At 43.9% G+C, this 18,189-nt stretch overlaps 1 protein-coding gene across 3 annotated transcripts in view; it reads right to left on the reverse strand.

Annotated features, from left to right (window-relative positions):
* Positions 1 to 18,189, reverse strand: part of LOC130917198 (E3 ISG15--protein ligase HERC5-like) — a 168,089-nt gene that overhangs the window by 101,193 nt on the left and 48,707 nt on the right. For all 3 annotated transcript variants that reach the window (XM_057838337.1, XM_057838338.1, XM_057838339.1), the window contains exons 14-16: positions 1,734 to 1,847; positions 1,565 to 1,663; positions 1,343 to 1,477 (exon numbers count right to left, since the gene is read on the reverse strand). In XM_057838337.1, the coding sequence (XP_057694320.1) occupies positions 1,343 to 1,477; positions 1,565 to 1,663; positions 1,734 to 1,847 (348 nt within the window). The remainder of the gene's footprint in view (positions 1 to 1,342; positions 1,478 to 1,564; positions 1,664 to 1,733; positions 1,848 to 18,189) is intronic.

Here is an 18,189-nt window from a genome sequence, read left to right on the forward strand (position 1 = left end):
CCCTGTTGACATTGTGTCTGACCGAGGTCCCCAGTTAATCTCCCAAGTCTGGAAGGCTTTCTGTGCGGCCCTGAGCGGCCAAGTTAGTCTGTCCTCTGGATTCCATCTGCAGACTAATGGGCAAGCAGAGCGAGCCAACCAACAACTGGAGTTGGCCCCGCAACGTATATCCAGCACACATTTCTCTCCCTGCCGCTTCCATCTTGCCTGGGTTGAGTATGCGCACAACACGCTGCCAAGCGATAGCTACCGTATACATACATATATAGGAAACGTACTCAGTAAGTGAAAGCTTATCAACACAACGGTTATACGAAACTAAAAGCCTTCGAACATAAAAATTCACACAAAACTGCCTCGACTCTTATAACACACAGCGGTGGGAGTGATTGCCTTAGCCGATCGGCCAGCCTCTGGCGGCGGACAAGTTTCAGCGGACTACGGCGACTTGTGATTGCCCTGCTGCGGCCCCGGCAAGCAGTCCCGTCGGACCCAGGGCAAGGCAGTGAGCGTCAGGCGGGAGTGCTTGTCGCCAAGGACGCAGCAGGGGACTGAAGCCGAAAATGGCGCATTCACGCACCATGGTCCCCAGCCGATGCATCCACAGAACACCGACGGCTTGTCACATGGCATGAGCTTCGGCCGATGAAGGCAAGCACTCCCACCTTCACCAGCCAACGTTGTGCGGCTTGTCACACACTATGGTCGCTTGCCGATGAACGCAAGCACTCACGCCTTCACCGGCCAATGTCGGGCGGCTTGTCACACGCCATAATCGCCGGTTGATAAAGGCAAGCACTCCCGCCTTTACGGGCTGACGGCGAGCATTGTCACACACAAAATGCAAGCCACCTCCTTATTAAAATGTGTGCCATTATCGTCGTACTTAGCTTACTCACTTCTCGTCCGTCCAATGGGCCCTCGATTGCCATACTTGTTTTGCCAATTCTTCGCAGTGAACAGGATCTTTTGGAAGCCCAAAAAGGCTCACACCACTCTTCCTGGTGTAGCAACAAAACCCTGCAGCACATTGGGCTGGCGTGACGAGAAATATAAATGAATTAATCCGCAAAATCAGCTGAATCTGCAGTCCTTCCGCATACAATCGTATGGCTGTATAGTGAAGATGTTTTCTCTACTGACGTCACAACCGCCTTCTTCCTCAATTCGAGACTCGGGCCGGAAGTCACTCATTTTCATGGTGCCCGGATTCAGAAAGTCATATACCGATTGCTTTCACACACATCCAAGCGGTCCATTTCATTAAGGAGCATAAAATACCGCGTGTAATATGAAATAAACGTGCTCTCCGGTGCCATATACACTTTTTAAGCTTTATTACCACCAGTTCTTTTGTGAAGGTAATGTCATCTGCTGCAGCCAGTTGTCTGAAGGTGTCCTCAAGCAGGTGACTGGGTCTCAAAGTAAGCACAAAATATGGCGGCCCTGATTTTCCCATTGCGAGATGGTGAGCATCCTAATGAGAGAACAATGCGTCTTATTAAAAATGTAGATGTCCTGTAGGTTTTTTGTAAATGTCTGTCTTATTTAATGCATACTATACCTTTGTCATGAATGCAATCAACCCAAAAACCGCGTCCTTGCAGAACAAATTAAGCACAAAGGGGTACTGACAAAAGATGACAGGTGTGTTGACATCATCCTACAAGAATAGAAGAATAGTTAATTAATCAACAATACAACATCTGTCTTTATGGTGGCAAAAAGATTACCTCGATTTTAGAAAATGCACGCCATAGAGAGACATCCTCAAGCAATATTTCCTCAATGATGTCAACATAAAAGGTGCTCGGTGGGACTTTGTAGGACTTTCCTCTTTTGTTTACCTGTTTAAAAACAACAATCAGTAAAAACGATGTTTACACATTGATTTGTTGAAACTGATTTTAGAGAGGAAATATCACACAAAACGAATGCACAAATATTAAAAATATAGAACTAAATCTTCAATCATCCAAACTGGTTTTGAAATAATACAGTGGTATAGTGTTTTCACAGGCATTTATTTATCAGTCTCACAGGTTGTCAATTACAAATGAAAATGGGAAAATGGGGCGGGTCTTGATAAGCATATGCCCGTCAGCCCTTTAAAAAAAAAAAAAAAAAATCAAATGTCACGATCGGGTAGTTTTTGGAGATCACGTCACAAGCGGGACCAGACGTAAGAAAGCTGTCGACTTGTGATGTGTCACAGGTTGAGCTTTCTGCCACAAAATGCCAAACTATTGCATTGTCTTGGGTGCAAGAGTGTTGCAAACTACAGTTTTTCTCAATTGCTTTGCTACGTTATATCAGATCAGAATTGAAATTCTCCAAACTACTTTTTCAATCCTCACAACATATTGCAAAAGTAGCAAAGCAACAACGATTACCAGCAAAAGCCAGTTTTTTGTGCAAAATATCACTATCGTATATCGCTCAAAATTAAATTTCTGTGTCAATGAACATGTCAGTGCTGTCAGAACGACAAGTCCTTGTTTCATTGTGTACATACAAGACAGTCAAATGGCTTGGTTATGCTCCAAATTGAACAGTTATTCTGGTGGAAGGCTCTGATGCTGAAGATGGTTTATGTAAGCTTTGATGAAAATTGCAAAATACCGTGTTTTAAGTCGCTGTTTTTTTTTCATATTTTGGCTGGGGGTGCGACTTATACTCAGGAGCGACTTATGTGTGAAATTATTAACACATTATGATAGCATTTCACATGTTATTTTGGTGTTTTGGAGTGACACTGATGGTTTGGTAAACTTGTTAGCATGTTCTCTCCTCCGTGAGTCATCACCTTATCGTGGTGGAGGGGTTTGCGTGTCCCAATGATCCTAGGAGCTAGGCTGTCTGGGGCTTTAAGCCCCTGGCAGGGTCACCCATGGCAAACAGGTCCTAGGTGAGGGGCCAGACTAAGCGTGGCTCAAAATGACTCCTTATGATGAAAAAAATACATGAACTCCAGTTTCCCTTGCCCGGACGCGGGTTACCGGGGCCCCCCTCTGGAGCCAGGCCTGGAAGTGGGGCTCGAAGGCTAGCGTCTGGTGGCCGGGCCTGTCCCCATGGGGCCCGGCCGGGCACAGCCCGAAAAGGCAACATGGGTTCCCCTTCCCATGGGCTCACCACCTGTGGGAGGGGCCAAAGGGGTCGGGTGCGCAGAGAGTTGGGCGGCAGCCAAAGGCGGGGGCCTTGGCGGTCCAACCCCCAGCTGCAGAAGCTAACTCTTGGGACATGGAATGTCACCTCTCTGGCAGGGAAGGAGCCTGAGCTGGTGGGTGAGGCAGAGAAATTCCGACTAGATATAGTTGGACTCTCCTCCACACACAGCTTGGGTTCTGGTACCAATCCTCTCGAGAGGGGTTGGACTCTCTTCCACTCTGGAGTTGCCCACGGTGAGAGGCGCCGAGCAGGTGTGGGCATACCTATTGCCCCCCGGCTTGGTGCCTGTACGTTGGGGTTTACCCCGGTAGACGAGAGGGTAGCCTCCCTCCGCCTTCGGGTGGGGGGACGGGTTTTGACTGTTGTTTGCGCTTATGCACCGAACAGCAGCTCAGAATACCCACCCTTTTTGGAGTCCTTGGAGGGTGTGCTGGAGAGCGCCCCCTCTGGGGACTCCCTCGTTCTACTGGGGGACTTCAACGCTCACGTGGGCAATGACAGTGAGACCTGGAGGGGCGTGATTGGGAGGAACGGCCCCCCCGATCAGAACCCGAGTGGTGTTCTGTTATTGGACTTCTGTGCTCGTCACGGTTTGTCCATAACAAACACCATGTTCAAACATAGGGGTGTCCATATGTGCACTTGGCACCAGGACACCCTAGGCCGCAGTTCAATGATCGACTTTGTAATCGTGTCATCGGACTTGCGGCCACATGTTTTGGACACTCGGGTGAAGAGAGGGGCGGAACTGTCAACTGATCACCACCTGGTGGTGTGTTGGCTCCGATGGCGGGGGAAGTTGCTGGCCAGACCCGGCAGGCCCAAACGCATTGTGAGGGTCTGCTGGGAACGTCTGGCGGAATCCCCTGTCAGAAAGAGTTTCAACACCCACCTCCGGCAGAACTTCTCCCTTGTCCCGGGGGAAGTGGGGGACATTGAGTCCGAGTGGGCCATGTTCCGCACCTCCATTGTTGAGGCGGCCGATCAGAGCTGTGGCCGTAAGGTGGTTGGTGCCTGTCGGGGCGGCAATCCCCGAACCCGCTGGTGGACACCAGTGGTAAGGGATGCCGTCAAGATGAAGAAGGAAGCCTATCGGGCCTTTTTGGCCTGTGGGACTCCGGAGGCAGCTGACAGGTACCGGCTGGCCAAGCGGACTGCGGCTTCGGCGGTCGCTGAGGCAAAAACTCAGACATGGGAGGAGTTCGGCGCAGCCATGGAAAACGACTTCCGGACGGCTTCGAGGAAATTCTGGTCCACCATCCGGCGTCTGAGGAGAGGGAAGCAGTGCACCATTAACACTGTGTATAGTGAAGATGGTGTACTGCTGACCTCGACTCGGGACGTCGTGAGTCGGTGGGGAGAATACTTCGAAGCCCTCCTCAATTTCACCGACACGCCTTCCTTTGAGGAAGCAGGGTCTGGGGACTCTGAGGTGGGCTCTTTGATCTCTGGGGTTGAAGTCACTGAGGCAGTTGGTAAGCTCCTCGGTGGCAAGGCCCCGGGGGTAGATGAGATCTGCCCGGAGTTCCTAAAAGCTCTGGATGTTGTAGGGCTGTCATGGCTGACGCGCCTCTACAACATCGCGTGGACATCGGGGACAGTGCCTCTGGATTGGCAGACCGGGGTGGTGGTCCCTCTTTTCAAAAAGGGGGACCGGAGGGTGTGTTCCAATTATAGAGGGATCACACTCCTAAGCCTCCCCGGTAAAGTCTATTCAGGGGTGCTGGAGAGGAGGGTCCGTCGGGAAGTCGAATCTCGGATTCAGGAGGAGCAGTGTGGTTTTCGTCACGGCCGTGGAACAGTGGACCAGCTCTACACCCTCGGCAGGGTCCTTGAGGGTGCATGGGAGTTCGCCCAACCAGTCTACATGTGTTTTGTGGATTTGGAGAAGGCGTTCGACCGTGTGCCTAGGGGAGTCCTGTGGAGGGTGCTCCGGGAGTACGGGGTACCGAGCCCCTTGGTAAGGGCTGTTCGGTCCCTGTACGACCGGTGTCAGAGTCTGGTCCGCATTGCCGGCAGTAAGTCGAATTCGTTCCCAGTGAGGATTGGACTCCGCCAAGGCTGCCCTTTGTCACCGATTCTGTTCATAATTTTTATGGACAGAATTTCTAGGTGCAGCCGAAGCGTTGAGGGTGTCCGGTTTGGTGGCCTCAGCATTTCATCTCTGCTTTTTGCAGATGATGTGGTGCTGTTGGCTTCATCAAGCCGTGACCTCCAACTCTCATTGGGGCGGTTCGCAGCCGAGTGTGAAACGGTTGGGATGAAGATCAGCACCTCCAAATCCGAGACCATGGTCCTCAGCCGGAAAAGGGTGGCATGCCCTCTCCGGGTCGGGGAGGAGATCCTGCCCCAAGTGGAGGAGTTCAAGTATCTTGGGGTCTTGTTCACGAGTGAGGGTAGGAGGGAGCGGGAGATTGACAGGCGGATCGGTGCAGCGTCTGCAGTGATGCGGACTCTGCACCGGTCCGTTGTGGTGAAGAAGGAGCTGAGCCAAAAGGCGAAGCTCTCGATTTACCGGTCGATCTATGTTCCTACCCTCACCTATGGTCACGAGCTGTGGGTCGTGACCGAAAGAACAAGATCCCGGATACAAGCGGCCGAAATGAGTTTCCTCCGCAGGGTGTCCGGGCTCTCCCTTAGAGATCATCCGGGAGGGGCTTGGTGTCGAGCCGCTACTCCTCCGCGTTGAGAGGAGCCGGTTGAGGTGGCTCGGGCATCTGGTTAGAATGCCTCCTGGACGCCTCCCTGGAGAGGTGTTCCGGGCATGTCCCACCGGCGGGAGGCCCCGGGGTCGACCCAGGACACGCTGGAGAGACTATGTCGCTCGGCTGGCCTGGGAACGCCTTGGAATCCCGCCGGAGGAGCTGGCTGAAGTGGCTGGGGAGAGGGAAGTCTGGGCTTCCCTGCTGAAGCTGCTGCCCCCGCGACCCGACCCCGGAATAAGCGGAAGATAATGGATAGATGGATGGATGGATGGATGTTCTTTATGCTATAGTTATCTGAATAACTCTTTATAGCTATAGCCACGTTCGCGTTCTGCCTTTGGCAATGTGTGTTCAATTGTATTATTGACTTTTTTATATTGAAATTCATGCTTTTAGATTTTTGGCGCTTTCACGCCCACGTGGGGGCACGCTCGCACTTGTTTACTTGAAGAAGAGCGCTCACACGGCAGAAGAAGACCGACAGCTACGAAGCTGTAAGTGAGTGGGCGAGTTAGCGAGAGAGAAACGCAGCGAAATTACATTCATTGTTTATGCTTTCAAAATATCTCTACAGAGGCAACGCCTGTGTGTATCATCTTTTCTGTTGTTGAGTGTTTTCCACCCATGATCGGACACTTAGAGCCAGTTGTGTGGGTGTTTGAACAATGTGCTAATGCTAGCGAACGCATGCTAATCGTTTTTGTCATTGCTGTAAAACAACCTAATTATCATTTATTTACGTTGACGGGAACCTGTTTGGTATCGAGGACCAAATTGATTCAGGAAATTATGCGGACGTCCAGCATCGTCATTTGGGAGTTCGCTGTATAGCCAGGAAGAGCCGTAGCGTCCTGGTGAGGACAGTATATTCGGATTTCGTTGTTCATGCACTGTACACTGTACATTTATTCAACATGTTGTTCTCTATTGTATTTTTATATTAAATTGCCTTTCAAAATGACATATCTGTTCTATGTGTTGGATTTTATCCCCCAAAAATGCGACTTATATTCCGGTGCGACTAATGTATGTTTTTTTTCTCTTCGTTGGGCATTTTATGGCTGGTGCGACTTATACTCAGGTGCGACTTGTAGTCCGAAAAATACGGTACACCTTTGTATGAGGGAGATTGATTGCATGAGACTGGACAAGATTCTGTTTAAACTTTCATTTTTTAAAAATCTTTCCTGACAGACCATGTCACTGTGATACAGAAAGCAAAAAAAGCACTGAGTATCACAAAGAAAAAAAACAAGCAAAATTAGAAATGTGAACATAAGACAAACGGCACAACCAAACTTTGAGTACTACATGTCGGGATTTCTCCCCCATTCTTGCTACACATCTTGACATTCCTCCCTGTTGGGCCACAAATTTTCATCCATGTCACAATGGATGTCCTCTCTTGCTATAAAACGTAGAAAGAATCTTCTTGAATGCCTTGTCCAGCCTGTGCAGGCATCTGCTGTGCGTCCAGAAGAGTCATCTGAGAGTGAGGCTGGCGATCATACACTTGCCATCTCCATGTGGAGAAAAAGTCTTCTATGGAATTGAGGAATGGGGAGTATGGTGGGAGGAACTCCGTTACCATTCTGTTGTGGGTTGCAAGCCATTCCCTGATTATGTTGGAGTGGTGGAAACCCACAATGTCCCAAACTACCACAGATTTTTGCAGGTTAAAATAAAACCATAGACATCATAATTTACTTGACGAGTCACTCGAGGTATTCTCTGTGCCCCGCCCGCCCGCAGGGGGCTATGTGAGTCAGCTTCATTTATTAGAAGTAGATGGGAATGACTATCACATATGCTGTGTTTGGAATTACTTTCAAAAAGTACGTAATCTGGAACGCATACTAAAAACAAGGTTTGTCTCAGGACATATTTGTTCGGGGATTCGAGGCAATTATTATATTTTTCGTAAAATGCATGCATTTTGAAACGTCGTGAAAAAAATCAATGGGAGCCATTGGCGTCATTCGTCGACAAATTTATGCAAATTAACTGCCGGTTATTGCTTTTAACCAAGAATCGAGACTGTTTTACGTCCATATCTATAAAGAATTTAGTGATTTTAGCATTTACTCACAAGAATTTTGAACGGAAAATGCCATTGTGGCAGCCCCCTTATCATAACAAAGCTAACGGGCTAGCTTAATTCTTCGACAGATTTAAGTTAAAGTGAACTCAAACTGCACGTTTGTTTTGCTTTTAACCAAGAATCGAGAATGTTTTACGTCCGTATTTATAGAGAATCCAGGGATTTAAGCATTTATTCACCCGACGTTCAACGTAAAAACCTCATTGCTATGGACTTGTGGTAAGGCAGCGCCAGAGTGAACTTAAAGACGAGCCGCACATTCGCCGTTTTTACATGAAGTAAATGCTTCATGCACGGTTTATTTTGCTTTTAACCAAGAATCGAGAATGTTCCACGTCCGTATTTATAAAGAATTCAGGGATTTAAGCATTTATTCGCAAGAATTTTCAACGGAAAAAGCTCATTGTTTTGGCGATGATGGATTTTGTAACTCTAGATTTTATTTTAAACATTTCTACTTCCATGTTAAAAAACAATCAGCTTTTACGTGTTTTATTTTATGTAATATTTCAATCTAATAACTATCAGTGAAACACCATGGTCCTACACCAACCCCTACTCCGACGGCAACAAGCAGATCTTCATCTACTTTGACCCCGTGCACCTTTGGAAGAACATCTACAGCAGCTTCCACAACAACGGATGTATGGTGCTGCCCAGGTGTCCTGGGCCTGAAGTAAGTGGCGAGCATTATTCACTTTATAAAAAAGATGAATCAAAACACATATCTTTCTAAAACAAACATGTTTTTTAGGAGCCTGAGAGGATGAGGACGGCTTGATTCTCGAGCCGGAAGGTGCTGGCCAGGTGGGAGAACTAAAAGTGTCAAGACCGGCTACAAGTTGACCCAGAAGGTGCTGGAGCCCTCTTCGATCAAGAAACAGAGCGTCGGGCTCATCATGGCGGTGGACAACCCCTACACCACAGGTGTCAAACCGATTCCAGAAAGGGCCAAATGGGTGCTGGATTTTGTTCCAACCGATACAACGCAGAGAGTTTAACCAATGAACTTCCTGCTGAAACAAGCAGCACCTGACAAAGTTTAACTGATTACACATGTAAAAGATCTAATTGGTGAAAAGGTGTCCTCTTCATTGGTTGGAAAGCAAACCTGCACCAACTTGGCCCTTTCTGGAATCGGTTTGACACCTGTGCCCTACACGGTCGCCGGGCTGAGGCTCCTCGCCATGACCACGGGCAAGGAGGAACACAGGGACACGGCTGACGTTCTGGAGATGTTCCAGAGGATGATCTCTGCGATGAACGTGCGTGGGACGGGGCAGGACGTGCGCTGTAATGATAACTACCGATGTGTGCTGCGGCAAAGAGCAGAAGGTGATAGGGGCGGCCTATCAGGGGTACAAGTGCCAGGAGGGGCACAGGCTGATCAACACCATTTCGCCGCACATCAGCAGGTCCCTCTTCAACTGTTTTGGTGCGAACTTCTCTAAGGATGTGACTTCCGAAGCGAGGACACACAAGGCCTTAGAGTGGCAGACCGGCAGAAAGGAGATGGCGAGGAACAGACTTGTACAAGTCGAGGAAGCTGACCGGAAAACACAGCAATAGTCCAACATTCATTTGCATGCATATTTAATATTTAAAGCATTAACTTTCAAACTGCTGCTCATTCACTTCGATTATTTGCACTGCCTGAACATAAGACTGTCTCATACGCATTTTATATTTGTTTATTTAGATTTTATACTTGCAAGTCACTTTTGAGATTTTCATTTACAATGCACGGTAAAGGGAAATGCTCCACAATTTCACTGTACACAATAAAGGGCGATTCTATTCTATTCTATTATGTTGTATAATAAGATGTGATTGTGTATACAATTTATTAATAATCTAGTGTATTCCGCATGTTTTCCTCAAGTATTAAGTTTCCGATGTGAAAATTAAGTGTTTTATTATCTGTTGAAAACTTGCAGTAAATTAAAAAAAAAAAAAAAAAAAAGTTGCTATTTTAGGCAAAAACTTATATGATATGTTTAACCCTTGAGAGTCGAAGGACGCGCCGGCGCGTCCTCAGCGCACGTCGTCTTTGAAGCGCCCTCACGTTTTAATTACGTCACCAACATGCTGTTGGATGGTCTCGTTTTAAAGTGCGGAAGTTGCGGTTTACTCTCGTTATTATTTGAAGTCAATCGACCAACTAAAACGTGAGATATTGTCATTTAAGTTTTATAGTTTTATTGTCTTCTCAAAAAAACATTAAAACGCTGCATGGATTATTTGCTTATGTCTATATTTCCATCATTTCTTATCCTTTTTCAAAACGGAAGCTCCATGAAAAAAACACAAATCAAACGAATCCTTTCGAAGTCACAATGGAAGCACAAAATACGTTTTTTTAAATAAATATAACTGCCGTGCGAGGTTCCACCGAACGAGAGGGAGGAGTGTTCTGAAGCAGCGAGGTGGCGAGCGACGGCCGTTTGGATCGAGCAGCGACTTTGTGTGACTTTAATGAACGGAAAACTAAATTTAGCGCAAGCAATTGTGCTTTTTGATCAACTTGAGGAAGAGGATGGTCCAAATTCGTCATCGTCTTCTTCGGAAGAGTCCTCGAGTGAAGATAGTGACGGATTTGAACACGTGGGTGACGCCATCGACGAGCAGAGGTAGGCCAACTCACTTTTTTTTTTTTTTATTATGCTGAAAAAGTTTTTGAAAGTTTCTTTTGATATTGCAAGACAAAGTTAATTTTGATGCAATATAAGTGTGTGTTTGTGTATATAATAATAAAATGTGCATATCAGATCAAAGTCGTACGTGCACTGTGTGTATCCCAGGCAGGAATTTATAATTTGTGGTGTTCTTCTTTCTATATGAAGATTAGGGGTGTAGCACATGTAGCTATGGTATTCTTTCTATTGTCATAATATAGATTTCCATTATTATTTATTGCTCTATATATTTTTATTTTATACTTTATTATTTTCATAAATACTGACTTTTTTTAATGTACATTTATAGTGACAATGAAAGTAAAGTGAAATGAAAATGGAAGGGTGGAAAGAGGACCGACACCCCATGGAAGTGTGGACTGTGTGGTGTAGCCCTGTGTCTAATTCCAGGACGAAACTGCTTTTCAGAGTGGCATGCCTGAAATTTTTTTAAACTTGTTTATTGTAAATATTTTTGAAAATACCTTTCTTTCCAATGTTATATATATATATATACTTTTCCCCACAATCAGTCTTCTCAATTTGTGTATATAAATGTGTGTTCAAGAAGCTTGATTGTGTGTACATAGTTTTCATCAGGTGATGGGCCGCAATACCTAAACTCATAAAGAGATGGCCTCTAAACACTTTTTGTGTTAGATGGTATATAATTTTTCACTGTTCTTCACTGTTTGGTCTGATGTATGTAACCTGTTTTGACTAGAGCATATACAGTGCCTTGCAAAAGTATTCGGCCCCCTTGAATCTTGCAACCTTTCGCCACATTTCAGGCTTCAAATATAAAGATATGAAATTGAATTTTTTTTGTCAAGAATCAACAACAAGTGGGACACAATCGTGAAGTGGAACAACATTTATTGGATAATTTAAACTTTTTTAACAAATACAAAACTGAAAAGTGGGGCGTGCAATATTATTCGGCCCCTTTACTTTCAGTGCAGCAAACTCACTACAGAAGTTCAGTGAGGATCTCTGAATGATCCAATGTTGTCCTAAATGACCGATGATGATGAATAGAATCCAACTGTGTGTAATCAAGTCTCCGTATAAATGCACCTGCTCTGTGATAGTCTCAGGGTTCTGTTTAAAGTGCAGAGAGCATTATGAAAACCAAGGAACGCACCAGGCAGGTCCGAGATACTGTTGTGGAGAAGTTTAAAGCCGGATTTGGATACAAAAAGATTTCCCAAGCTTTAAACATCTCAAGGAGCACTGTGCAAGCCATCATATTGAAATGGAAGGAGCATCAGACCACTGCAAATCTACCAAGACCCGGCCGTTCTTCCAAACTTTCTTCTCAAACAAGGAGAAAACTGATCAGAGATGCAGCCAAGAGGCCCATGATCACTCTGGATGAACTGCAGAGATCTACAGCTGAGGTGGGAGAGTCTGTCCATAGGACAACAATCAGTCGTACACTGCACAAATCTGGCCTTTATGGAAGAGTGGCAAGAAGAAAGCCATTTCTCAAAGATATCCATAAAAAGTCTCGTTTAAAGTTTGCCACAAGCCACCTGGGAGACACACCAAACATGTGGAAGAAGGTGCTCTGGTCAGATGAAACCAAAATTGAACTTTTTGGCCACAATGCAAAATGATATGTTTGGCGTAAAAGCAACACAGCTCATCACCCTGAACACAGCATCCCCACTGTCAAACATGGTGGTGGCAGCATCATGGTTTGGGCCTGCTTTTCTTCAGCAGGGACAGGGAAGATGGTTAAAATTGACGGGAAGATGGATACAGCCAAATACAGGAACATTCTGGAAGAAAACCTGTTGATATCTGCACAAGACCTGAGACTGGGACGGAGATTTATCTTCCATTAGGACAATGATCCAAAACATAAAGCCAAATCTACAATGGAATAGTTCAAAAATAAACGTATCCAGGTGTTAGAATGGCCAAGTCAAAGTCCAGACCTGAATCCAATCGAGAATCTGTGGAAAGAGCTGAAGACTGCTGTTCACAAACACTCTCCATCCAACCTCACTGAGCTCGAGCTGTTTTGCAAGGAAGAATGGGCAAGAATGTCAGTCTCTGATAGAACTGATAGAAACATACCCCAAGCGACTTGCAGCTGTAATTGGAGCAAAAGGTGGCGCAACAAAGTATTAACGCAAGGGGGCCGAATAATATTGCATGCCCTACTTTTCAGTTTTTTATTTGTTAAAAAAGTTTAAATTATCCAATAAATTTTGTTCCACTTCACGATTCTGTCCCACTTGTTGTTGATTCTTGACAAAAAAATTCAATTTCATATCTTTATGTTTGAAGCCTGAAATGTGGCGAAAGGTTGCAAGGTTCAAGGGGGCCGAATACTTTTGCAAGGCACTGTATAAAGGTAAAAAACGCCTATGGCTATACCTGTTGTTTATGTTGAATTGTCAAATATAAGACTATTTATTCTAAATTTTTTTGGTTGAATGTTCATCCTAACATGTTGAATAAATATTACAAAGTTTCAAAACGGTTCGTTACGCATGTTTGGTTGTCAATTGGACATCAATATTAAAAATTTTGAAAAAACGATTTTGGAATTTTTGGTCTTTTTGGGCCCAAAATGATGATTTATAATTGGTCAGTGAAGGAAACAACAGTTTGGACATGAAGTTCAAGGTGTCACAAAAAAAAGGACCAAACCAGGCCATCGTAAACAATTCTTTCTTTGAAATATAAAGGCAACTTCAAAGGCATGCAAAATCAGACAAAATAGGCCCAGACCTTAAAGGGTTAATATTGCTATTGATCCTGAAAATATAGGTGATTATCTCTGCATTTGGTGATTTTTGTGCATCTAGTGTAAAATCTGAAAATTCTATAGCCATTTTAAGTTTTGTTATACTTAAATATTTTTTAAAATTAATCGGGATTTTATAAGGGAACAACTTTGAAATTTTTGATGCCGCTGCTCATGGAGACACATATATGGCTAAGGTAGGTGCCTGTTTTGGTTTTAGGTCAGTAGCAGCTTTGGGTTTGAAAATGTTTGAATTTGAAGTTTTTGAAAATAGGCCTCCTACGGATCGGCCCCGTTTCCCGTGACCTGTCAAGCATTATGAAGTCTATGATAAGACGTAAAATAAGTAATGAAAATGCTTAGAAATAATCATACACATGTTGACATATTCTGACATGTTCATGCATTTTTCGTATAACGACTTAGGCAATGAAGTACTGATTAAATGTTGTGGGTGGTGAGACAATAGAGACCATTGATAATCTATTTCGGTCAGCATGACAGATGCAGCTGATAATGTAGGAAACAGCAGAGAATTGTACAAAATCATTTGCATGGATGGACAAAAAACATCTACAACTTGCCCAAAGAATTGAGGAATTGCTCTTTTGATGTGAACTATTGATGCAATGTTGAAAGGGTTGAACAAGTAGTTTTGAGAATTGCAAGTCTGATCTGAGAAATGTACCAAAGCCATTGAGAAAAACTAAGATTTAGCGATCTCCACATTTAAATTTCCAAAAGATGATGCACTTCGAAGAGTCTGGGTGAGATGTGTGCAGCAAACCCGGAGCAATTTTCGAGAACCCTGGACCAGGGACTGTTGTGTGTTCGCAACATTTGAGGAGTGCTTTGATAAGTGCAATGTGCTTCGAAATCCCTTGCAGTGCCATTCTAGAAAATAGACAGGAATCAGGATACATTGGTTTCTTGATTTCCAAAGTTGAATTGCAGGCCAAGTCTGGCCCCAGATGGGCTGTGTTGATGCTAGGCTAGCAGGCAGGTACGGTATCCTCATTCAAAGAAGTGTTCCAGATAAAGTAAGATTTTCCTATGAGAAATCCATGTCAAATGTGCCACATTTGAGACACTTCCATGTTTGAAGATTCTTTATAAAACTTGCAACAGCAATGAAAGTTGTTTGTTCTCATGAACCAATGTAAAATGTTTCTGTATATTTTGTCAATATCAATGTTTCTGTTTTGTAAATGTATGTTTGTGTATGTTTTGCAAATAATAATGCATGTTTTGAAAATTTTTTTTTTAAAAATCAATGTATATTGTGGATGTTTTGTTTCTGTATATTATTTTGCAAATATATAGTTTTCATATTTGAATATGATATGAAATACAGTCTATATTAACACAGAAAATATCCAGTTATTTACACATTACAAGACAGAGAGAAAATGTAAGATAAAAAGAAAAAAGCTAATATAAAAAGTGTTTACTCAAAGCAGTGTTGTTTTCGTCAACGATGACGATAACGAAAATATTTCGTCAGCAGTGGTGAATGCACCGCGCAACCGCTTATGTTTCAACCCAGCCATAAAAAAAAAGGTAATTATATTAATTATTCGAAATGTCTAACATTTTTTAGCTTACAATCATTTTTTGATGTTTGATATTTAGTTTAAAAAAAAACTTAAAAAAAAAAATAACTTGCATATTTTAAACTTTTAAACAAATTACAACTCGACACAATGAAAAAAATAAAGTCTGGAAATAGGTCACGGATATCTACAATGGGGCAAATAAGTATTTAGTCAACCACTAATTGTGCAAGGTATAACACCATTTACTATTTACCATTCTCCCACTTGAAAATATTAGAGGCCTGTAATTGTCAAAATGGGTAAACCTCAACCATGAGAGACAGAAGGTGTATAAAAAAAACAGAAAATCACATTGTTTGCTTTTTAAAGAATTTATTTGCAAATCGTGGTGGAAAATAAGTATTTGGTCAATACCAAAAGTTCATCACAATACTTTGTTATGTACCCTTTGTTGGCAATAACGGAGGCCAAACGTTTTCTGTAACTCTTCACAAGCTTTTCACACACTGTTGCTGGTATTTTGGCCCATTCATCCATGCAGATCTCCTCTAGAGCAGTGATGTTTTGGGGCTATCGTTGAGCAACACGGACTTTCAACTCCCTCCACAGATTTTCTATGGGGTTGAGACCTGGAGACTGGCTAGGCCACTCCAGGACGTTGAAATGCTTTTTACGAAGCCGCTCCTTTGTTGCCCTGGCTGTGTGTTTGGGATCATTGTCATGCTGAAAGACCCAGCCACATCTCATCTTCAATGCCCTTGCTGATGGAAGGAGATTTTCACTCAAAATCTCTCAATACATGGCCCCATTCATTCTTTCCTTTACACAGATCAGTCGTCCTGATCCCTTTGCAGAAAAACAGCCCCAAAGCATGATGTTTCCACCCCCATGCTTCACGGTGGGTATGGTGCAATTGAGATTCTTTCTCCTCCAAACACGAGAACCTGTGTTTCTACCAAAAAGTTCTATTTTGGTTTCATCTGACCATAACACATTCTCCCAGTCCTCTTCTGGATCATCCAAATGCTCTCTAGCGAACCGCAGACGGGCCTGGACGTGTACTGGCTTCAGCAAGGGGACACGTCTGGCTGTGCAGGATTTGAGTCCCTGGCGGCACATTGTGTTACTGAAAGTAGCCTTTGTTACTGTGGTTCCAGCTCGCTGTAGGTCGTTCACTAGTTCCCCCCGTGTGGTTCTGGGATTTTTACTCACCGTTCTTGTTATCATTTTGACGCCACGGGGTGAGATCTTGCATGGAGCCCCAGATCGAGGGAGATGATCAGTGGTCTTGTATGTCTTCCATTCTCTAATAATTGCTCCCACAGTTGATTTCTTTACACCAAGCGAAGAGTGAAGAGTTACAGAAAACGTTTGGCCTCCGTAATTGCCAACAAAGGGTACATAACAATGTATTGAGATGAACTTTTGTTATTGACCAAATACTTATTTTCCACCATGATTTGCAAATAAATTCTTTAAAAATCAAACAACGTGATTTTCTGTTTTTTTTTTTTCCACATTCTGTCTCTCATGGTTGAGGTTTACCCATGTTGACAATTACAGACCTCTCTAATCTTTTCAAGTGGGAGAACTTGCACAATTGGTGGTTGACTAAATACTTATTTGCCCCATTGTACCTCATAACTATTGCTCAATTGTAGTTTTTTTTACTGTCATATTTACCCCAATATTTTAGATGATAATCGATCCAAACAAAGAAAAAAAATGAACAATTTTTGTACCGTGTCTTCAATCTTTTTATCTAATCCTGGCCACCAAAAATAACTTCTTGCCATTTCTTTCATTTTAACAATACCACTGTGACTTGCATGCAGTTGCGCAAGCATTTTAGCCCGCAGTGACTGTGGCACAATCACTCTGTGGCGACGAGGATGGGTTAATACTTCTTCATTCAGCGTGCTTCTCAGCATACAGTGCTTTGCAAAAGTATTCGGCCCCCTTGAATCTTGCAACCTTTCGCCACATTTCAGGCTTCAAACATAAAGATATGAAATTTAATTTTTTTGTCAAGAATCAACAACAAGTGGGACAGAATCGTGAAGTGGAACAACATTTATTGGATAATTTAAACTTTTTTAACAAATAAAAAACTGAAAAGTGGGGCGTGCAATATTATTCGGCCCCTTTACTTTCAGTGCAGCAAACTCACTCCGGAAGTTCAGTGAGGATCTCTGAATGATCCAATGTTGTCCTAAATGACCGATGATGATAAATAGAATCCACCTGTGTGTAATCAAGTCTCCGTATAAATGCACCTGCTCTGTGATAGTCTCAGGGTTCTGCTTAAAGCGCAGAGAGCATTATGAAAACCAAGGAAAACACCAGGCATGTCCGAGATACTGTTGTGGAGAAGTTTAAAGCCGGATTTGGATACAAAAAGATTTCCCAAGCTTTAAACATCTCAAGGAGCACTGTGCAAGCCATCATACTGAAATGGAAGGAGCATCAGACCACTGCAAATCTACCAAGACCCAGCCGTCCTTAAGGAGAAAACTGATCAGAGATGCAGCCAAGAGGCCCATGATCACTCTGGATGAACTGCAGAGATCTACAGCTGAGGTGGGAGAGTCTGTCCATAGGACAACAATCAGTGGTACGCTGCACAAATCTGGCCTTTATGGAAGAGTGGCAAGAAGAAAGCCATTTCTCAAAGATATCCATAAAAAGTCTCGTTTAAAGTTTGCCACAAGCCACCTGGGAGACACACCAAACATGTGGAAGAAGGTGCTCTGGTCAGATGAAACCAAAATTGAACTTTTTGGCCACAATGCAAAACGATATGTTTGGCGTAAAAGCAACACAGCTCATCACCCTGAACACACCATCCCCACTGTCAAACATGGTGGTGGCAGCATCATGGTTTGGGCCTGCTTTTCTTCAGCAGGGACAGGGAAGATGGTTAAAATTGACGGGAAGATGGATGCAGCCAAATACAGGAACATTCTGGAAGAAAACCTGTTGGTATCTGCACAAGACCTGAGACTGGGACGGAGATTTATCTTCCAACAGGACAATGATCCAAAACATAAAGCCAAATCTACAATGGAATGGTTAAAAAATAAACGTATCCAGGCGTTAGAATGGCCAAGTCAAAGTCCAGACCTGAATCCAATCGAGAATCTGTGGAAAGAGCTGAAGACTGCTGTTCACAAACACTCTCCATCCAACCTCACTGAGCTCCAGCTGTTTTGCAAGGAAGAAT

This window comes from Corythoichthys intestinalis, chromosome 6, assembly GCF_030265065.1.
Source record: "Corythoichthys intestinalis isolate RoL2023-P3 chromosome 6, ASM3026506v1, whole genome shotgun sequence".
NCBI lineage: Eukaryota > Metazoa > Chordata > Actinopteri > Syngnathiformes > Syngnathidae > Corythoichthys > Corythoichthys intestinalis.